This window comes from Anomaloglossus baeobatrachus, chromosome 6 (assembly GCF_048569485.1).
Source record: "Anomaloglossus baeobatrachus isolate aAnoBae1 chromosome 6, aAnoBae1.hap1, whole genome shotgun sequence".
Lineage (NCBI taxonomy): Eukaryota > Metazoa > Chordata > Amphibia > Anura > Aromobatidae > Anomaloglossus > Anomaloglossus baeobatrachus.
This window is the reverse complement of record NC_134358.1, coordinates 257,555,256-257,573,068: the sequence shown is the minus strand read 5'-3', so window position 1 is coordinate 257,573,068 and position 17,813 is coordinate 257,555,256. Positions and strand designations below refer to the sequence as shown.

The 17,813-nt window shown below is 41.3% G+C and overlaps 1 protein-coding gene across 2 annotated transcripts in view; it reads left to right on the top strand.

Annotated features, from left to right (window-relative positions):
• MYLK4 (myosin light chain kinase family member 4) overlaps positions 1-15,757 on the top strand; it is a 252,149-nt gene extending 236,392 nt beyond the window's left edge. For both annotated transcript variants that reach the window (XM_075314815.1, XM_075314814.1), the window contains exons 13-15: positions 10,006-10,078; positions 12,590-15,020; positions 15,464-15,757. In XM_075314815.1, coding sequence (XP_075170930.1) covers positions 10,006-10,053 — 48 coding nt within the window. In that variant the 3' untranslated portion in view covers positions 10,054-10,078; positions 12,590-15,020; positions 15,464-15,757. The remainder of the gene's footprint in view (positions 1-10,005; positions 10,079-12,589; positions 15,021-15,463) is intronic.
• Positions 15,758-17,813: the final 2,056 nt, after the last annotated feature.

Sequence of the window (17,813 nt, the reverse complement as noted above, 5' to 3'; positions counted from 1 at the left end):
TGGCTATTTATTCTAAGCAGCATGTGCTCGGGCCTGTCCCGCCCACAACCATGAATCAGTCATGGAGACGGTGACTGAAAAGCACAAGGTACGTGCTGTGCAGTCCTAATTTTGCATATGTGAGGCCACATGGCACACTTTAAATAAAAATATTTTAGTGTTAGGACTGCCCCAGGAGATTTGCCGTGACGTTGGCGGGGTGGCTCGAAAAATTGCAATTTTTTGCCAAAAATCTCATTTTTTCAATAGTACAGCTTGGAATGTTGGTACTGTGCACACTTTGCAATACATAATATTTTTGAAGTGGAGGTTGTTTTTATGCTGTTTTTTCTTGTTATATAGGGTCCCAGTTGATTCTCATCTTGCAGTGCACCTCATGTTTATTTTTCCATCTGTCCTGATTTTTGGCGGTTGGTGGCTGTTCACACTGGCCATCCAACCCCGTCCACTGGCTATTTATTCTAAGCAGCATGTGCTCGGGCCTGTCCCGCCCACAACCATGAATCAGTCATGGAGACGGTGACTAAAAAGCACAAGGTACGTGCTGTGCAGTCCTAATTTTGCATATGTGAGGCCACATGGCACACTTTAAATAAAAATATTTTAGTGTTAGGACTGCCCCAGGAGATTTGCCGTGACGTTGGCGGGGTGGCTCGAAAAATTGCAATTTTTTGCCAAAAATCTCATTTTTTCAATAGTACAGCTTGGAATGTTGGTACTGTGCACACTTTGCAATACATAATATTTTTGAAGTGGAGGTTGTTTTTATGCTGTTTTTTCTTGTTATATAGGGTCCCAGTTGATTCTCATCTTGCAGTGCACCTCATGTTTATTTTTCCATCTGTCCTGATTTTTGGCGGTTGGTGGCTGTTCACACTGGCCATCCAACCCCGTCCACTGGCTATTTATTCTAAGCAGCATGTGCTCGGGCCTGTCCCGCCCACAACCATGAATCAGTCATGGAGACGGTGACTGAAAAGCACAAGGTACGTGCTGTGCAGTCCTAATTTTGCATATGTGAGGCCACATGGCACACTTTAAATAAAAATATTTTAGTGTTAGGACTGCCCCAGGAGATTTGCCTGACGTTGGCGGGGTGGCTCGAAAAATTGCAATTTTTTGCCAAAAATCTCATTTTTTCAATAGTACAGCTTGGAATGTTGGTACTGTGCACACTTTGCAATACATAATATTTTTGAAGTGGAGGTTGTTTTTATGCTGTTTTTTCTTGTTATATAGGGTCCCAGTTGATTCTCATCTTGCAGTGCACCTCATGTTTATTTTTCCATCTGTCCTGATTTTTGGCGGTTGGTGGCTGTTCACACTGGCCATCCAACCCCGTCCACTGGCTATTTATTCTAAGCAGCATGTGCTCGGGCCTGTCCCGCCCACAACCATGAATCAGTCATGGAGACGGTGACTGAAAAGCACAAGGTACGTGCTGTGCAGTCCTAATTTTGCATATGTGAGGCCACATGGCACACTTTAAATAAAAATATTTTAGTGTTAGGACTGCCCCAGGAGATTTGCCGTGACGTTGGCGGGGTGGCTCGAAAAATTGCAATTTTTTGCCAAAAATCTCATTTTTTCAATAGTACAGCTTGGAATGTTGGTACTGTGCACACTTTGCAATACATAATATTTTTGAAGTGGAGGTTGTTTTTATGCTGTTTTTTCTTGTTATATAGGGTCCCAGTTGATTCTCATCTTGCAGTGCACCTCATGTTTATTTTTCCATCTGTCCTGATTTTTGGCGGTTGGTGGCTGTTCACACTGGCCATCCAACCCCGTCCACTGGCTATTTATTCTAAGCAGCATGTGCTCGGGCCTGTCCCGCCCACAACCATGAATCAGTCATGGAGACGGTGACTGAAAAGCACAAGGTACGTGCTGTGCAGTCCTAATTTTGCATATGTGAGGCCACATGGCACACTTTAAATAAAAATATTTTAGTGTTAGGACTGCCCCAGGAGATTTGCCGTGACGTTGGCGGGGTGGCTCGAAAAATTGCAATTTTTTGCCAAAAATCTCATTTTTTCAATAGTACAGCTTGGAATGTTGGTACTGTGCACACTTTGCAATACATAATATTTTTGAAGTGGAGGTTGTCATTCCTCAATCGACCAGCAGTGCAAGTTTTTTTGCAAATGCCCAGGTTGCCCACATCGATAACATTTCCTCTGCGTTATGCTCCTTCCAATGTGCATTCTGGAGAAGGCAGTAGAAAAACCTGGTGACAAAGGCCGGAGGCCATACACTCCAACAGGGACATCTATGGTGCAGGGGTCAGCGGTACACTCCGGTAGAGGTGGTGGTAACTCTTCCTCAGGTGGGATGGAATGCACAAAATGCACCGGACGAGATAGAGGTGCGTGGGGGTCCCTCCGAATCCTTGCGGGACAACTGGATTCCAGGTTCCCAGGTTGTCTACACCCATAACATCTCCTCTCTGTGATTCTCCCAGGGCGCGGTTGGAACTGTTGGGGCCCAGGATTGGGAGCCGTGGTTGTCATCGGCCTGCTGCTCGGTGAAGGGGCAGATATAACTGGAGAGGGCAGGGGTGCAGGAGCAGGCTGCGGCTTATTGTCCAGAAGCATCCTCCATTGCGGTCGGATAGTAAGGGCCTCATCCGCCAGTGCTGCAGCTCCATCCAAGGTGTACGGTGTGCGTTCTCTGACCCATTCCCGTTTTTCTGAAGGACACTTGTAAAGAAATTGTTCTATAAGAAATACCTGTATAATGTCTTCCACAGTGAAGGCGTCTTCCACTTCCAGCCATCTCTGACATGCCTGGGACATCTTATGGGCATACATCCTAAACGTTCCCCCCGTGGTGCATGGGAGGTCTTGGAACTGTGCCATATGTGAGTTTCAGGTGATGACATGGTAATCCAGGATAGTCCGCTTTACAATGTTGCAATCATGGTTCTGCTGTGAGTCAGTGGTGCGATAAGCCTCCGCCAGGCTTCTGTTCAGGAGTCCCACTAACAAACGCATCCAACCAGAGTGGGAAACCTCCATCATGACACACTGCTGCTCAAAGTCCTTGAAGAACCCTTCCACATCTCCGGAGGCCTCATCAAATGGCTTGAAGTCTGCCCAGGTAATCCGTACTGGCTCCTAGATTGCTGGGTTTACGCTCCAACTCACATTATTCTCTCTGTTGGACTCCATTGCTTCTTGTCTCCTCTGTGCTTGGCGAGCAGCCTCCTCCTTATACTGCTGAGATACACCGGGGCCAAGAGCTGCAATCTCTTCTTCAAACCACACCACCCACTGGCTTTGTGGGACAGGGATCCCCATCCCCAGTGTTTGTCCGTCAGACATCTGGGAGGAGGTGGACTGGCTCGCACCCACCAGTAGATCAATTAAGGCCTCTTTACTCAGTCCCTGGTAGCTCAGGCCCAGATCTCTGGCTCTCTCCTTTAGACTGGATGCAGTCCAGTTTCTGTACTCACTCTGTGGGTTGATCTCCATTAAGCTGTGCTCTATTGATCCCGCCACTGCCACCAGTTGTCACGAGGTCCTTCTCCCATTTCACACAATCAACAGAGCGAGAGATGGCTGTACAATCCAAAGAGCATTTATTCCAAGCAAATCAAACGGTCCATAACATCATCCAAAAAACAGAGGGTAAAATTGTCCAGTAGTGGCATAAATGTCTCCGTCTCTCTGAGAAGTCCTAGCTTCCTGATTGGCTTCTTCCTTAAAGTTCTCAAACAGATTGCCTATGCCCCAGCTAAGCAAAAAGGTTACAGTAGGTGGACTCTAGGCCCACCTCCACTTACACCCAGGGATGGAAGCGCGTCAAGAGGCTGTAACCTTGCACTATAGGGGGTGATTAGTTACAAACAATACAATGTACACAGAAGAAGTACAAATAATGGACACTGAACCAAGCTTAACATAGGAATCTGTACAGCAAGATACACCTCCCCCATATCCCACCATCACACCCCACTTTTCAGTTATTTATTTTTTAAAAAAGTTTAAAATAAGCAATAAATTTTGTTCAACTTCACAATTGTGTCCCACTTGTTGATTCTTCACCATAACATTAAAATTTTTATCTGTATGTTTGAAGCCTGAAATGTGTGAAAAGGTTGAAAAATTCAAGGGGGCCGAATACTTTCGCAAGGCACTGTAGAAAAACATCCAAATGTAAATTAACGGAATGAGACTTTAAAGGAAGTCTGTTAAACCTAATTTTCCGCAGAATGTAGACACTGATTAAAGCACAAATATTACTCAAGTCTAAAGGGGGTGTTACACGCAGCAATATCGCTGGAGCCGTCACACGGACTTACCTGCCTAGCGACGTCGCTGTGTCGAACAACCGCCTCCTTTCTAAGGGGGGCGGTTCGTTCGGCATCACAGCGTCGTCACTAAGCGGCCGCCCAATAGAAGCGGAGGGGCAGAGATGAGCAGGACGTAACATCCCGACCACCTCCTTCCTTCCTCATTGCCGGCGGCCACAGGTAAGCTGTACTTCGTCGCTCCCGAGGTGTCACACATAGCGATGTGTGCTGCCTCGGGAACGATGAACAACCTGCGTGCTCAAAAATCAACAATTTTTTGAAAAGGAACGATGTGTCAACGATGGACGATGAGGTGAGTATTTTCCATCGTTAACGGTTGTTCCTTGCTGTCACACGCAACGACGTCGCTAATGATGCCGGATGTGCGTCATGGAATCCGTGACCCCGGCAATATATTGTTAGATACGTCGTTGCGTGTATCAGGGCCTTAAGACTGGAGTAAAGGCCACTTTACACGCAACGACATCGCTAACGAGATGTCGTTGGGGTCACGGAATTCGTGACGCATATCCGGCCTTGTTAGCGACGTCGTTGCGTGTGAAATGCAGGAACGACCGTTAACGATCAAAATTACTCACCTTATCGTTGATTGTTGACGTGTCGTTCCTTTCCCAAATATCGTTGCTGTTGCAGGACGCAGGTTGCTCGTCATTCCTGCGGCAGCACACATCGCTATGTGTGACACCGCAGGAACGAGGAACTACATCGTACCTGCGGCCGCCTGCAATGAGGAAGGAAGGAGGTGGGCAGGATATTCCGCCCGCTCATCTCCACCCCTCTGCTTCTATTGGACAGCTGCCATGTGACGTCGCTGTGACACCGCACGAACCGCCCCCTTAGAAAGCGATTTGCCCGTGACGCACAACCAACGGCGGCAGGTACGCTCGCTAGCAAAATCGATACCGATATCGCAGCGTGTAAAGTGGCCTTTAGATTTGCGGCATGAGGAAAGCCACCACTTGTCATGAATTTGATGAAAGTGGGTCTTCACACCTTTTCATGCTACCGTATCGGTACATCTCTGCCCACTATGTCTATGTCGGAGCGGAGTATGTTGCGCAGAAATATGTCGACTTTTCCAAGCTTTTTATGCAAGTTTTTTTGGAGTAAAAGATTTTTATGAATCGGGGCCTATGTGCTTGTTTTATACTGCCAGTTTGGGCTGACAAATTCACTTTAATAAACTTGATACCCTGAGAAATACCCCCTAGAAAGTTATAAAAGTGTGAATAGTGTTTCTAATGGCTAAGCTCTATACTAAAATATGATTGCTTCCAGTTTCAGATGCTAAACCTGAAGCTGCTTTAGAGAGGTTCTAATAGCAAAATGACAATAAACTCTAACTTTGGCTAAGCAAAGGCAATTGTTTGATATTCATTTACAAAATGTCTGATGCCACAGTTCACACTTTTTTCAATACAAGACAATAAACAAAAACGGGGAGGAGGGAGGGGGGGCTAAGGTAGTAATTACATTGAATCCAGAATTCCAGAAGAATAAAGCCTCAACCAGTGTGAAGTTGCTAGGACATTAGAATTAAAGGCTTAATTCCATCTTCATAGATGGGTATAATGGAATAGTGCTTTTGAAAAGGTGTACAAAAAATTGACTGTTTATTGGAAGCCCTTCCCCCCCTTCATTGATAATACAGGATTTGTTTTAGTGCCGCTGCCTAGCTGTCTGTCCACTTGTAGGCACCATACATATTCAAGCAGGCGAGGATCACTAGAGTGGACTGTTAGCTCCCCACTCCAACCAGCTTCAGCTATTGTGCTCCTCCAAGGCGGCAGATGCAAAGCTGCCTCGAATAAGCAGCATGGGAATATGCTGGTAGTCTGAACTATCAATCCAGCAGAAAGCCGGGAGGAAGGGGAATGGTGTGGGCCTACATCATAATATAGGACAAACTCTCTAATATTATATCTGTGGAAGTCCTACTCTCAACACCACTGCAAATCACTTGTTTAAAGGGGCTCCTGCACTACTAACACCACTGTCCTTCATGGTTTATCAGGCACAGATGTTTAGTAGCAGTTATGAATAGGTTGAAGCTATGGTATGTTGCTATCCCAGGTGTTGAGTGTGGTTGGTGGCATCCGAATTTAACCCCTTTAGGTAGACTATGATGAAGCCAGCGGAACACTGCCTGCTATTTATGTCATCCATGCAGCTGCTCATCAGGGAAAATGTGGAGGAGCCAAAGATGCCTCTTACTTCAGCCTCTTAATGGTGATGATTGTGGGAGTGGTTGAGAGTTTATACATTTATGTAATTGAAACTGTGCCTTTAATAGCCATGTTTCCATTAAGTGCCTGTATGTGTGGACGTGACCCCTATACTAGAAAGACCTTTGAGTTCTGTCAGATCATTTAGCTGGAGCCGTGGCAGCTGTCAGGCCAATGCCTCGCTATGCCATAGGAGTTTTAGGAAGGTTAAGAGAGTGAATGAGAACTGTCAGATTGGAGTCTGCAGGCTTCCCACCTGAAGATTGAATATAGGATTGAGATTAAAGATTGAGAAATGTTGAGAGATGATCATCTGTAAGTTGGGTTTCAGGGTAACCCTGCAAAAAGACACAACTGAACTGCAAGGAAGGGCAGTCACAGTCACCACTAGATATTTAGAGAATCATATATTAAATAACCAGCAAGGTTTATGTGACCCATATGTGCACTATTTTTACTTTAAAGTGGACTTATTTATCTTCTTTTCTAAGAATAGTGTTCCCCCATGGTCCCCACAAAGCTTCTCATGAGCCAGATCAGACACCCCATACTTTGCACTGACGAGGGGCAATCATCCTGAAACACCGTGTCTGCAAATTGGGATTCTGATCTGGCATATATATCCTAAGTCATATGCAAAGGATTGTTAAAAATCCACATTTGACTTTTAGGATCACTACTTCCAATAGGTGGCGCTGCGCTAGAATTTGTCTCCATTCCTGGAGAGATAGTTTGAATATTTCCCAGAGGGGCGTGGCAGCTATAAGTCCCCTTACTGGCAGCCAGACTGGCTTGCAAAGTCTCCTTAAGGAGAATAGTGTTCTCCCGTGGTCCCCACAAAGCTTCTCATGAGCCAGATCAGACACCCCATACTTTGCACTGACGAGGGGCAAGCACCCCGAAACACTGTGTCTGCAAATTGGGATTCTGATCTGGCATATATATCCTAAGTCATATGCAAAGGATTGTTAAAAATCCACATTTGACTTTTAGGATCGTTACTTCCAATAGGTGGCGCTGCGCTAGAGTTTGTCTCCATTCCTGGAGAGATAATTTTAATTCTTCTTTTCTAGCAATTTTCAAGGGTTATTCCTAAAAAGAAAAATTACATTATTTGCTATCTATAGGATAAGGAATAACTTGCTGATCACTAGGGAACCAACTACTAGGACCCTCAAGAATTCAGATATCGTCGCTCTGGACCCCCTTCCTGAATGCTGCGCAAGGCACATGCTCAGTCTCTTTTCCATTCATTGCCTAAGGGACCCCCAAATACAGTGCTTACCTATTTATAACAGTCCCATAAAAAAAATTAATTAAAGGAGCCCAATAGTTCCACGGCTCCAATATTTGACTCACCGAGGATTAAGTGAAAGCAAGTATTTAGAATTAAAATATAACTTTTAATATCGTTAGTTTAAAATACAATATAATAAAGTGTAGTGCAGTGCATGAAAATAATAACCAGAAAGATCTCACCCAGTATTTCTCCTGATGAGATCAAATTCCACCGGAATGTCCAAGGCAGAAGCAGGTCATACCAGACCCTGGAGGGGGGGGGATCGTTCAGTATCCAAATTCCCTGCCCCTGTCGTGCCCCTGCAACAATTTCTTCCGCCCTTACAAGGGCAGCACCCAAGTCAGGAATGCTAGCCCACATAAAAAATATATACCCTCCCAACGCGTTTCCCTCTCTATATGATAAGAGAGTTCATCAGGGGAGAAAATCTTAAAGTAAAGCCTGCAATGGCAGGACAATACAGTAGTCCCACTGGCCACTAGCATGCACATGTGCACCACGAACGTGTATCGTGTGTATACACATTTGTACCACTAACGTACACTGTGTAGTATTGTCCTGCCATTGCAGACTTTACTTTAAGATTTTCTCCCCTGATGAACTCTCTTATCATATAGAGAGGGAAACGCGTTGGGAGGGTGTATTTTTTATGTGGGCTAGCATTCCTGACTTGGGTGCTGCCCTTGTAAGGGCGGAAGCAATTGTTGCAGGGGCACGACAGGGGCAGGGAATTTGGATACTGAATGATTCCCCCCCCCCCAGGGTCTGGTATGACCTGCTTCTGCCTTGGACATTCTGGTGGAATTTGATCTCATCAGAAGAAATACTGGGTGAGATCTTTCTGGTTATTATTTTCATGCACTGCACTGCACTTTATTATATTGTATTTTAAACTAACGATATTAAAAGTTACATTTTAATTCTAAATCCTTGCTTTCACTTGCACTTTAATTAAGGATTTGGGCTGTACTGCTTTGCCATTGCGGCAGGATTGCTTTCTAACCACACACCGAGGATCCAAGCGGTCAAACTCACACCAATAAGCAAGTTATTTCCTATCCCCTGAATAGGGAATAACTTGATTATTTGAAAATAACCCTTTAACACTAGAACTACTGGACTCATGACACCTATATAGAAATACATAGTGCAAAGTAGTCAAAATGACTACCTCAGTAGTGACTGGAGCCACACTGTGACAATGGCCAACGACACAAGTCGCATGGTCAAAGATTGCTGGTTATCGCTGCTCCATCACAGTGCAATACAAGTAAATGGGGTCTCATTGCTACCCAAAGATATTGTGACCACAACAAGCAAGTCGTAAAAAATCCAACTAGGTGCAATGTTTTAGGCCTTGCTTCTCAGGGTCGCAGCATCCTCGGGGTCACAATGCGACCCTATTCACTTGTATTCATTGTATTGTGCCGTGCTGTTGCATCGACCCCTAGAAATTTGGATTGTGCTGACAGCAACCCCTAAAGGAAATCTGTCAGCATGATCCAAACCCCCTCCAACTGTTTATATGGTTATATTGCTCTCTGAAAGAAAACGTTACTTCCAGCCAATAGGCTGTCAGCCAAGCAGAGAAAGGTAGTTCTGAGTTGGGAGTAGTGCCAGGAAGGCAGAAACTTGGGAAGTGCTTTGACACTCAGAGAGAACTTAGGCTTCATTAGCATATCGAAGAACATTACCATATAAACAATTTGGAGTGTTGCATTCTTCTGACATCATTATAATACCATTTAAAGAAAAATCCATTTCCAGTTTTAAATCAGCGATTATCTTCTGTTACCGTTCTTTTTGTGCTATAGCTCTTGCAAGGCAGTTATTATGTGAAAAATGTGAAGAGGTGAGCTTGGCCTGATTTGATAGTGACGATTGAGTCATTATGTGGAGATGGGGGCTGTATATATTGTTAGTAGTGTAGCCTTGAGTTTGAGGCCTGTAACAGCTATCAATTCTATAACTAACATTTTTAATGTTTAGTCATGCACAATAAAGGGCATTTTCCATCTCATACCTGGTAGTTCTCCATATTCCTAGAAGTAATGCCGTCACATTTCAAAATGTTTCAAATATCTTGATATAGCATATTACGGGTATTAAATTCATATCAAATCATAACAATAAGTTCTCATTCATTATTATTTTTATTTCAGAAAAATACAAAAAACTGTACTGTATCCGATGCGCCTGTGGGTCAGTGACCTATTCCAGACTTATAATAAGCAGGTTTGTGGAAATTTAGTGGCAAGACATTCGATGTTGATAAAATGCACGCACTGCACAATTAACATGTATTAGAGCAGAGTTCCCCAACTCCAGTCCTCAAGGGCCACCAACAGTGCATGTTTTTAGGATTTCCTTAGCATTGCATGGGTGTTGGAATGATCACCTGTGCAGGTGATTAAATTATCACCTGTGCAATACTAAGGAGACCCTGAAAACATGTACTGTTGGTGGCCCTTGAGGACTGGCGTTGGGGACCCCTGTATTAGAGTAATTGTTCATTTCAGATGGCATTTCTTTTCATCGGCACCATAGACAGTCAGTGGAGGAGTGTGTATAGGTAGCCACAGCTTTGTTCAAAACTCTTCTTACTGCTGGTACTCAATGAGGAGGGGGCTTGAGACCTCTGATCTAGTAATTTATGGAGATCCTATTAGTGGGACGCCCCAGTGATCATTTATCACCTAACTTGTGGCAATAAATGTTTTCCATTGGACAACCCCTTTTTATCATGGCCATTTTTATGTCTTTGTTTTTTTTCTCCCGTTTTCCAAGTCATAATGTTTTCATGCTCCTGTCTATCTACATAGCCCTATAAGGTCTTGTCCACTATTTAGCCATTTAGTATAAATATATTAATTATTCCCTTCCAACTCTACCATTATATGATTCTATTAATTACGTTTTTTTGGCCACCACAACATTGCAATCAAATGCATTCAGAAACTATGAAAACATTCTATCTATCTAAAATGGTATAATTAAAACGTCATGTCAGGCAACAAAAAATAAGCTGTCAGAGAGCCCCATATCCCGATAATTGAAAGCGCTGTGAGTCTTGGAAAATGGCAACATAAGGAGCATTTTTTTTTATTTCTTTTACAAAATTCGAGCATTGTTTTCACCACTTAAATAAAAAAAAAAGACTTTGCATGTTGGGTATCTATGTAATCATACTGACCTTAAAAATCATAGTGCAGGTCAGTTTTACCGTACAGCGACCATGGTAAATAAACAACCCAGTAAACAATTGTGAAATTGCGCCTCTTTTGCTGTTTTGATGCACTTGGGTTTTTATTTTCCTCCTTTCCATTTGCATTATATGATGAAACTAATGGGGTCATTCAAAAGTACAACTCCTCAGGTAAAAAACAAACCCTCAAATGGCTTAGGAGAAGGGGAGGATAAGACAGGAAATCGCCCTTGGGTCATGGGGTTAAGCTTTAAGACAGTACCAAAAATATTCTTTTTATACTGTTTAAAAAAAAAAAAAAAAAAACATTTTGCCATAGTCTAAGACTCATAACCCTTTAACTTTTTTAATTTTTATTTCGAAGGAGATTTGTTGCAACTAGTGATGAGTGAATATTAATAAATAATGTAAAAAACTAAAAAGGAAATTTTAAAATACATGAAAAAAATCACCCCCCTTTTATCCAATTAAAAATAAAGATAATAAAACATTTAAAAAATACATATGTGGCATCACCATGCCCACACAAGTCCAATCTATCAAAATCTAAAATTAATTAACCTAATCAGTAAACACCACAAACACCACAAACAGAAAAATTAAATAAGCCGCCAAAATTACCTTTTTTTCATCATCCAATTCAACAGAAATTGCTGCAAGAAGCAATCAAAAAGTCTTATCTATTCCAAAAAGGTATGAATAAAAATGTTGTATCGCCCCGCAAAACATAAGTTCTCACACGGCTGCATTGACCCAAAACTGAAAACTATTCGAGTCTTGAAAAATGGTGACACAATCAAAAGATTTTTTTTTCACATTTCTGATTTTTTTTCCACCACTAAAATAATAAAAAACTGGACAAGTTTGGTATTTGGTATTGCAGTAATTGTACTGTTGAGGAGAATCATATTGTAGGATCATTTTTACCACACAATGTACAATAAAAGCAATTCCCAAAAAACAATGTCAGAATTGATTTTTATTTTTTTTTTTGCAGTTTTCCAGTATTCCATGTGGTAAAAGAAATAATCTCAACCAAAAGTACAACTTGTCCCTCAAAATACAAGCCATGATGAAGTTATGGTTCTTTTAAGAAAGGCAGGGAAAAACAAAAATGAAAAAATAGAAATTGGCCATGGCAGGAAGGGGTTAAATGTATTTTTTTAATATGTTTTCATTATTTGAGAGAATTGCAGACTTTTACATATAAAGATATATATACGTTAATGGTAATATGAATTTCTTCTGTTAGCTTTACCATGAATTGTAACATTTTGAGAGATGCTTCTTATGGCAACGCGCAGGTCGCCTTACCATCATATATAGTTAGTATATGAATACCATTTTCTGTCTGTTACTAAGGAACATTTGGCAGAACTGTCTTAGAGAAAGGAAAGTGTAACCTTAATTTCTGGCTAACTTTTTTTACAAGTAATAAAGGTCTGGAGCGTAGTGTAGCCTGAAGTAATAAAAATAATGAATTTGGGGAAAAATAACAAAGTGAACTGTTGAACTAACAAGTATTGTATTTTGTTATTCAGAAACACTGCTGTGTGGCGTCTGCTGTGAGACATTTGAGCAGTTCTGGTGCTGTGACCTTCCGCGAGATGACTTGGGCATTTACCAGCTGGATCGTTGCCATTTCTACTAAGGGCGGGTCTTGGCATGACGAGGCTAACCTCACCACTTCCTCTCTCACATGCTAAAATTGCCTTGTTCAAGAATATCTTACCAACTATTTCCACGTGTTTGAGATGCTCAGATGTCCTTTCTTTTCTAGGCTTGTAATGCCATTTTAGATGCATTGGTTTCTGGTTGTTATATAGATTTGAACATTTCATAACATTCACAACTGTACTACATGCCCAAATCTTGGCTCGCTCCTACCATACAATCTACTTACACATATTTCTAAGTAAGTGAATTTGACATTGGATATTAAGCTGTTACACCCTTTCAGCCTGGAACACTATTAGTGTTTCCGTTTCTGGGTGGTCTGTTTTTCAATAAGATGAGTAGTTTGCAATCGAATAAAGGGATGATTCACAGCCATTAGCAATAAGTCATGTGTAGTGCTGATTCCTTTTTAGTCATTGCGTTGGAGGAACCAAGTTTTTCTGCACTTGGTGACACTTTTCACTGGACCAACTTGATATTTATAATGTAAACCTTTGGCTTTGTCAGACTTAATGTGTAACTGTCATTTCACCCAAAATCAGAGTAAAAGCAAAGGCCTCATTCTCTCATCCCCAACAAGATAAAACTGCCTTACATACATCTACTAGCTAACACGTAGTGGGACAGTCCCAATTTTTGTGTTCTGTAGCTTTGCCATTCACTCTTTTTGAGTGGGTGATTCCTCTTAATCAGCATATTTCCAGTATTATAGGTGCCTGAAGTGCCCTTATCTCACTTCTCAGTATACGTCACACTTGCCGTTGTCCAGTTATTTCCTTGCACCAAACTGAAAGCGCCCTTCTCTGTTCTGTTAAATCTGTATAGAGCTCTACAGACAGGAGAACAAGAGCAGAGACAAATGCCTGCCAAAGTTGGCAAGAAATGTTGAACAACAAGTTAGACAGAAGGAGACGCCTTATGGCCAGAACTTTGTACTCATTTTTTCAGAAAGAAAACATAATTTTAAGTACATAAAGTAACTTGCAATTTTGTTAGTCAATGACTTTCTGTTGATCCTACGGTTACGAAAAAAAAGTGTGTAAAAAAGTTGCTTCAGAATTTGTCCCCAATCGTATAAAGAATGTTTCATCTACTTGCTTTATCTGTTAATATACTGTAGTCCTCCTGCAAAAATAAAATGATGCATGAACGGTGTGAAACATCTACAGATAGATCAGTTGTAACAGATTGCTGTAAAGGATCTGAGAGGAGAGAGAATTGGAAACTCACCATACCGCAAAATTCATTTGTGAACCAGGAGATCCATAAGTTGATAGGGTGCTTGTGCCATGCTGGTTCAGCACAGCAAAGTAGACCACGTAGCAGGAAGGAGGGGGAGTGTAGCACAGTCATCCAGTAAGTTAAAAAACAAGTTTATTTAATGCAATAAAAAGGTAAGCGATAAACCAATACTATGAATAAGGGCGATAGCTTGCCAGGAACTTGTTAGTTTTGACCATTGCCTGGTTGATCACTTAGCTTTTTAATGTATTAAATAAACTTATTTTCTAATTTACCAGACGGCTGTGTTGCACTCCCCTTCCTTCTTTCCTCGCGGAAAGGATCTGCTTTACCTCAAGGAACAGTGCCACTCTTGTCCATGGGTTGTGTCTAAAATTGCAGTGCAACCACATGAATCTGAATAAGGGTGAGCTGCAAAACCAGACTCAGCCTAGGGAAAAGAGCATTGCCATTGCTGGAAAATAACAGACTCTCTTCCTCTTTACAAGGATGCTATCATCAGAAAATATCCTTTTGTTTACAAATTTTGGCAATTTTTTTTTTCCTAATACCATCTTTATTAGAAGAAAAAAAATAGCATTTTTAAAGACTCTAAAAGCCTGTCCTTTCAGGAAGAGTTTACAGGAGGTTTCTTATCAGTAAAGGTAAGATTATCAGGTATATTCATCAAAAGTGATTACAAAGGATCAATTAGTTACAATAGGTAACTGAATGACATGACTGATTGACATGACATAGCAGACCTTGATCCCCCTCTTTTGCACATGCTCATTAGATACTTCAATACAAAAGATAGGATAGCAGTCTGACCATGTACATGTGTTGTTCCCTGAAACAAAAGGAAGTTAGAGTTTAAATAAATCCCCAATGGCCAGAGTGAAAAGTGCAAGATTTCTATTAGTTTATTTTTAATACAGATGGTGCTAGGTAAAAGAAAAAATACTTTTAATCTATCTTTTAATCAATAGGTCATTTTTTGGTGATAGCTTCCCTTCACATCTAGATTTGGTCATTTTACTGAATGGACATTTATATGAGCATTCTATACTAAGGGTATGTGCGCACGTTGCTTTTTACCTGCTTTTTACCTGCTTTTTTGCTGCTTTTTCTTCTGCGCTGTTTAATGCCAAAATGGATGTGTTCTTCTATTCAAGCAAAGTCTATGGGAATTTGGGTTTCTTGTTCACACTATGTTGTTCAAAATGCTGCCTTTTTGTGACAGAACTTTGGTCAAAAACTCAGCTTTTCAAAGAAGCAACATGTCAATTGTTTTTGCCATTTGGGTTTTGCACTGCAAAGCTGAGTTTTTGACCAAATTTCTGCCACAAAAAGGCAGCATTTTGAACAACAATAGTGTGAACAAGAAACCCAAATTCCCATAGACTTTGCTTGAATAGAAGAACACATCCATTTTGGCATTAAACAGCGCAGAAGAAAAAGCAGCAAAAAAGCAGGTAAAAAGCAGGTAAAAAGCAACGTGCGCACATACCCTTAAGGTCAGCCATCCATGCAATCATTTGTAAGTTTGCAGTGGGCTTGTCCTTTATATAAAGAAGCCAACCTGAACAGACAGGGCTACAGCATAAAACTGGGAATGGTATTACCTAAATAACAGTATGACTCCCGTTTTAGAAAAGAATAAAATAATATCTCAGACTTCCATTAATGATAGCTGTGCTCTTAAAATATGGAGCTGAAAAGAAATCAACACTAACACTGAAACTGAACACTAACACTGAAATAATATATATATATATATATATATATATATATATATATATATATATATATATATATATATATATATATAGCAAGAAAACATGTGCCCTCTATGTAACCACCATCACCTCTGAGACTAGTGATTGCAGTTTAAGCATTCAAGTGGTCAGAACATCATTAGCGCAGTTGACAAAATCCTGCTGGTGCAGTGCGAGATATAAAGTCTGGGAAGATTCTTTTTCTTTTTCTATGCATTTTCTGCTCTTTGGCCATTTTAAAAAATATGTAGATTTAGCACTGACTGTAATTAACACTAATGTCATCTGCACTATATTCCATAAAATGTCTCACTACTTAATGATGATGTTTCTCTAATGCTGTAATTTAGAGATTTATGAACATTTTCCACCAGCTGACTGACAACCCACTCCCCAACATAAACCTTCTAAAATAAAATTAATACGCTTCATAAATGTCATAAATGGTTTAAATAAAAGTTTCAAATGTTTCAGAAAAACGAGCATATCACCTTAGACACAGTAATAGTGGTTTATTTTGGCAAATTGATACATATGACCCATTGTATATGTATGTGGAAAAAAAATCTTTATATTAAATCATGTTTCATTAGGAATGTTTTACATGTGTGTCTTTTGATGGATATCTACATGGTTAGAAAAGGTTGATGGAGTCCATTCTCCTTTACCTTCAATTCTCCATGCAGTAAAATAACAGCGTTGGCACATTTTTTTCAAACAACTCTGCATTATAATGTTTTTCTGTAATTTCTCCTGGAAATGTATTACAAAATTGACAACTGGGCGTCACCACTAGTGATGAGCAAGCAGTACCATGCTCGGGTGCTCGATACTCGTAACAAGCAGTTGGATGTTTGGATGATTGCGACTCGAGTACCAGAGTATAATGGAAATCAATGGTGACTTTAAACAGTTTTCCGGAAGATTTCCCTGAAAAATGCTCAAGTTTCTCATTGACCTCCATTATACTCTGTACTTGAGTCGCTCCCATCTGAGCATCCAACTGCTCGTTGAGTCCTGAGCACCCAAGCATTGAACTGCTCGCTCATCACTAGTTGTTACGAGTACTCAGCACCCAAGGATTGAACTGCTCGCTCATTACTAGTCTTTACGAGTACCGAGCACACGAACATGGTACTGCTTGCTCATCACTAGTCTTTACGAGTACCGAGAAGGGTAGTGCTTACTCATCATTACACTTTATGAGTACTAAGGACCCAAGCATTGTACTGCTCGCTCATCACTAGTTGTTACGAGTACTGAGCACCCGAGCATTGAACTGCTTACTCTTTACTAGTCTTTACGAGTACCAAGCACGCGAACCTGGTACTGCTTGCTCATCACTAGTCTTTATGAGTACCGAGAAGGGTAGTGCTTACTCATCATTACACTTTGAGTACTGAGGACCCAAGCATTGTACTGCTCGCTTATCACTAGTTGTTACGAGTACTCATCACCCGAACATTGAACTGCTAGCTCATTACTAGTCTTTACGGGTATCGAGCATGCAAACATGGTGCTGCTCACTCATAACAAGTCGTTACGAGTACCGAGCACCCGAACATGGTACTGCTCACTCATTACTAGTTTTTACGACTACCGACCACCCGAGCATAGTACTGCACGCTCATCACTAGTCTTTACGAGTACCGAGCAGGGTAGTGCTCACTCATCACTAGTCGTTACATCGCTAGATGTTTCGATTACTCAGCACCCAAGCATGGTACTACTCACTCATCACTAGTCATTACGAGTACCAAGCACCCGAACACGGTACTGCTCGCTCATCACTAGTCGTTACAAGTACCAACCACCTGAGCATGGTACTGTTTACTTATCACTAGTCATTACGAGTTCCGAGCACCCAAGCATGGTAGTGCTCGCTAATCATTAGTCACCACTCATTATGTTAAAAGGTTGTCTTCTCAGACACCGTCTGCACTGATTGGTAATACCTAGTTCATATATTTCCAGGAAGAATAACAGAGAGTTGAAAGAAAAAATGCTCCAAAATTGTTGTTTCTTTGTTTTGTTAAGTGAGTAAAGGCCGCTTTACACGCTACGACATCGCTAAAGCGATCTCGTTGGG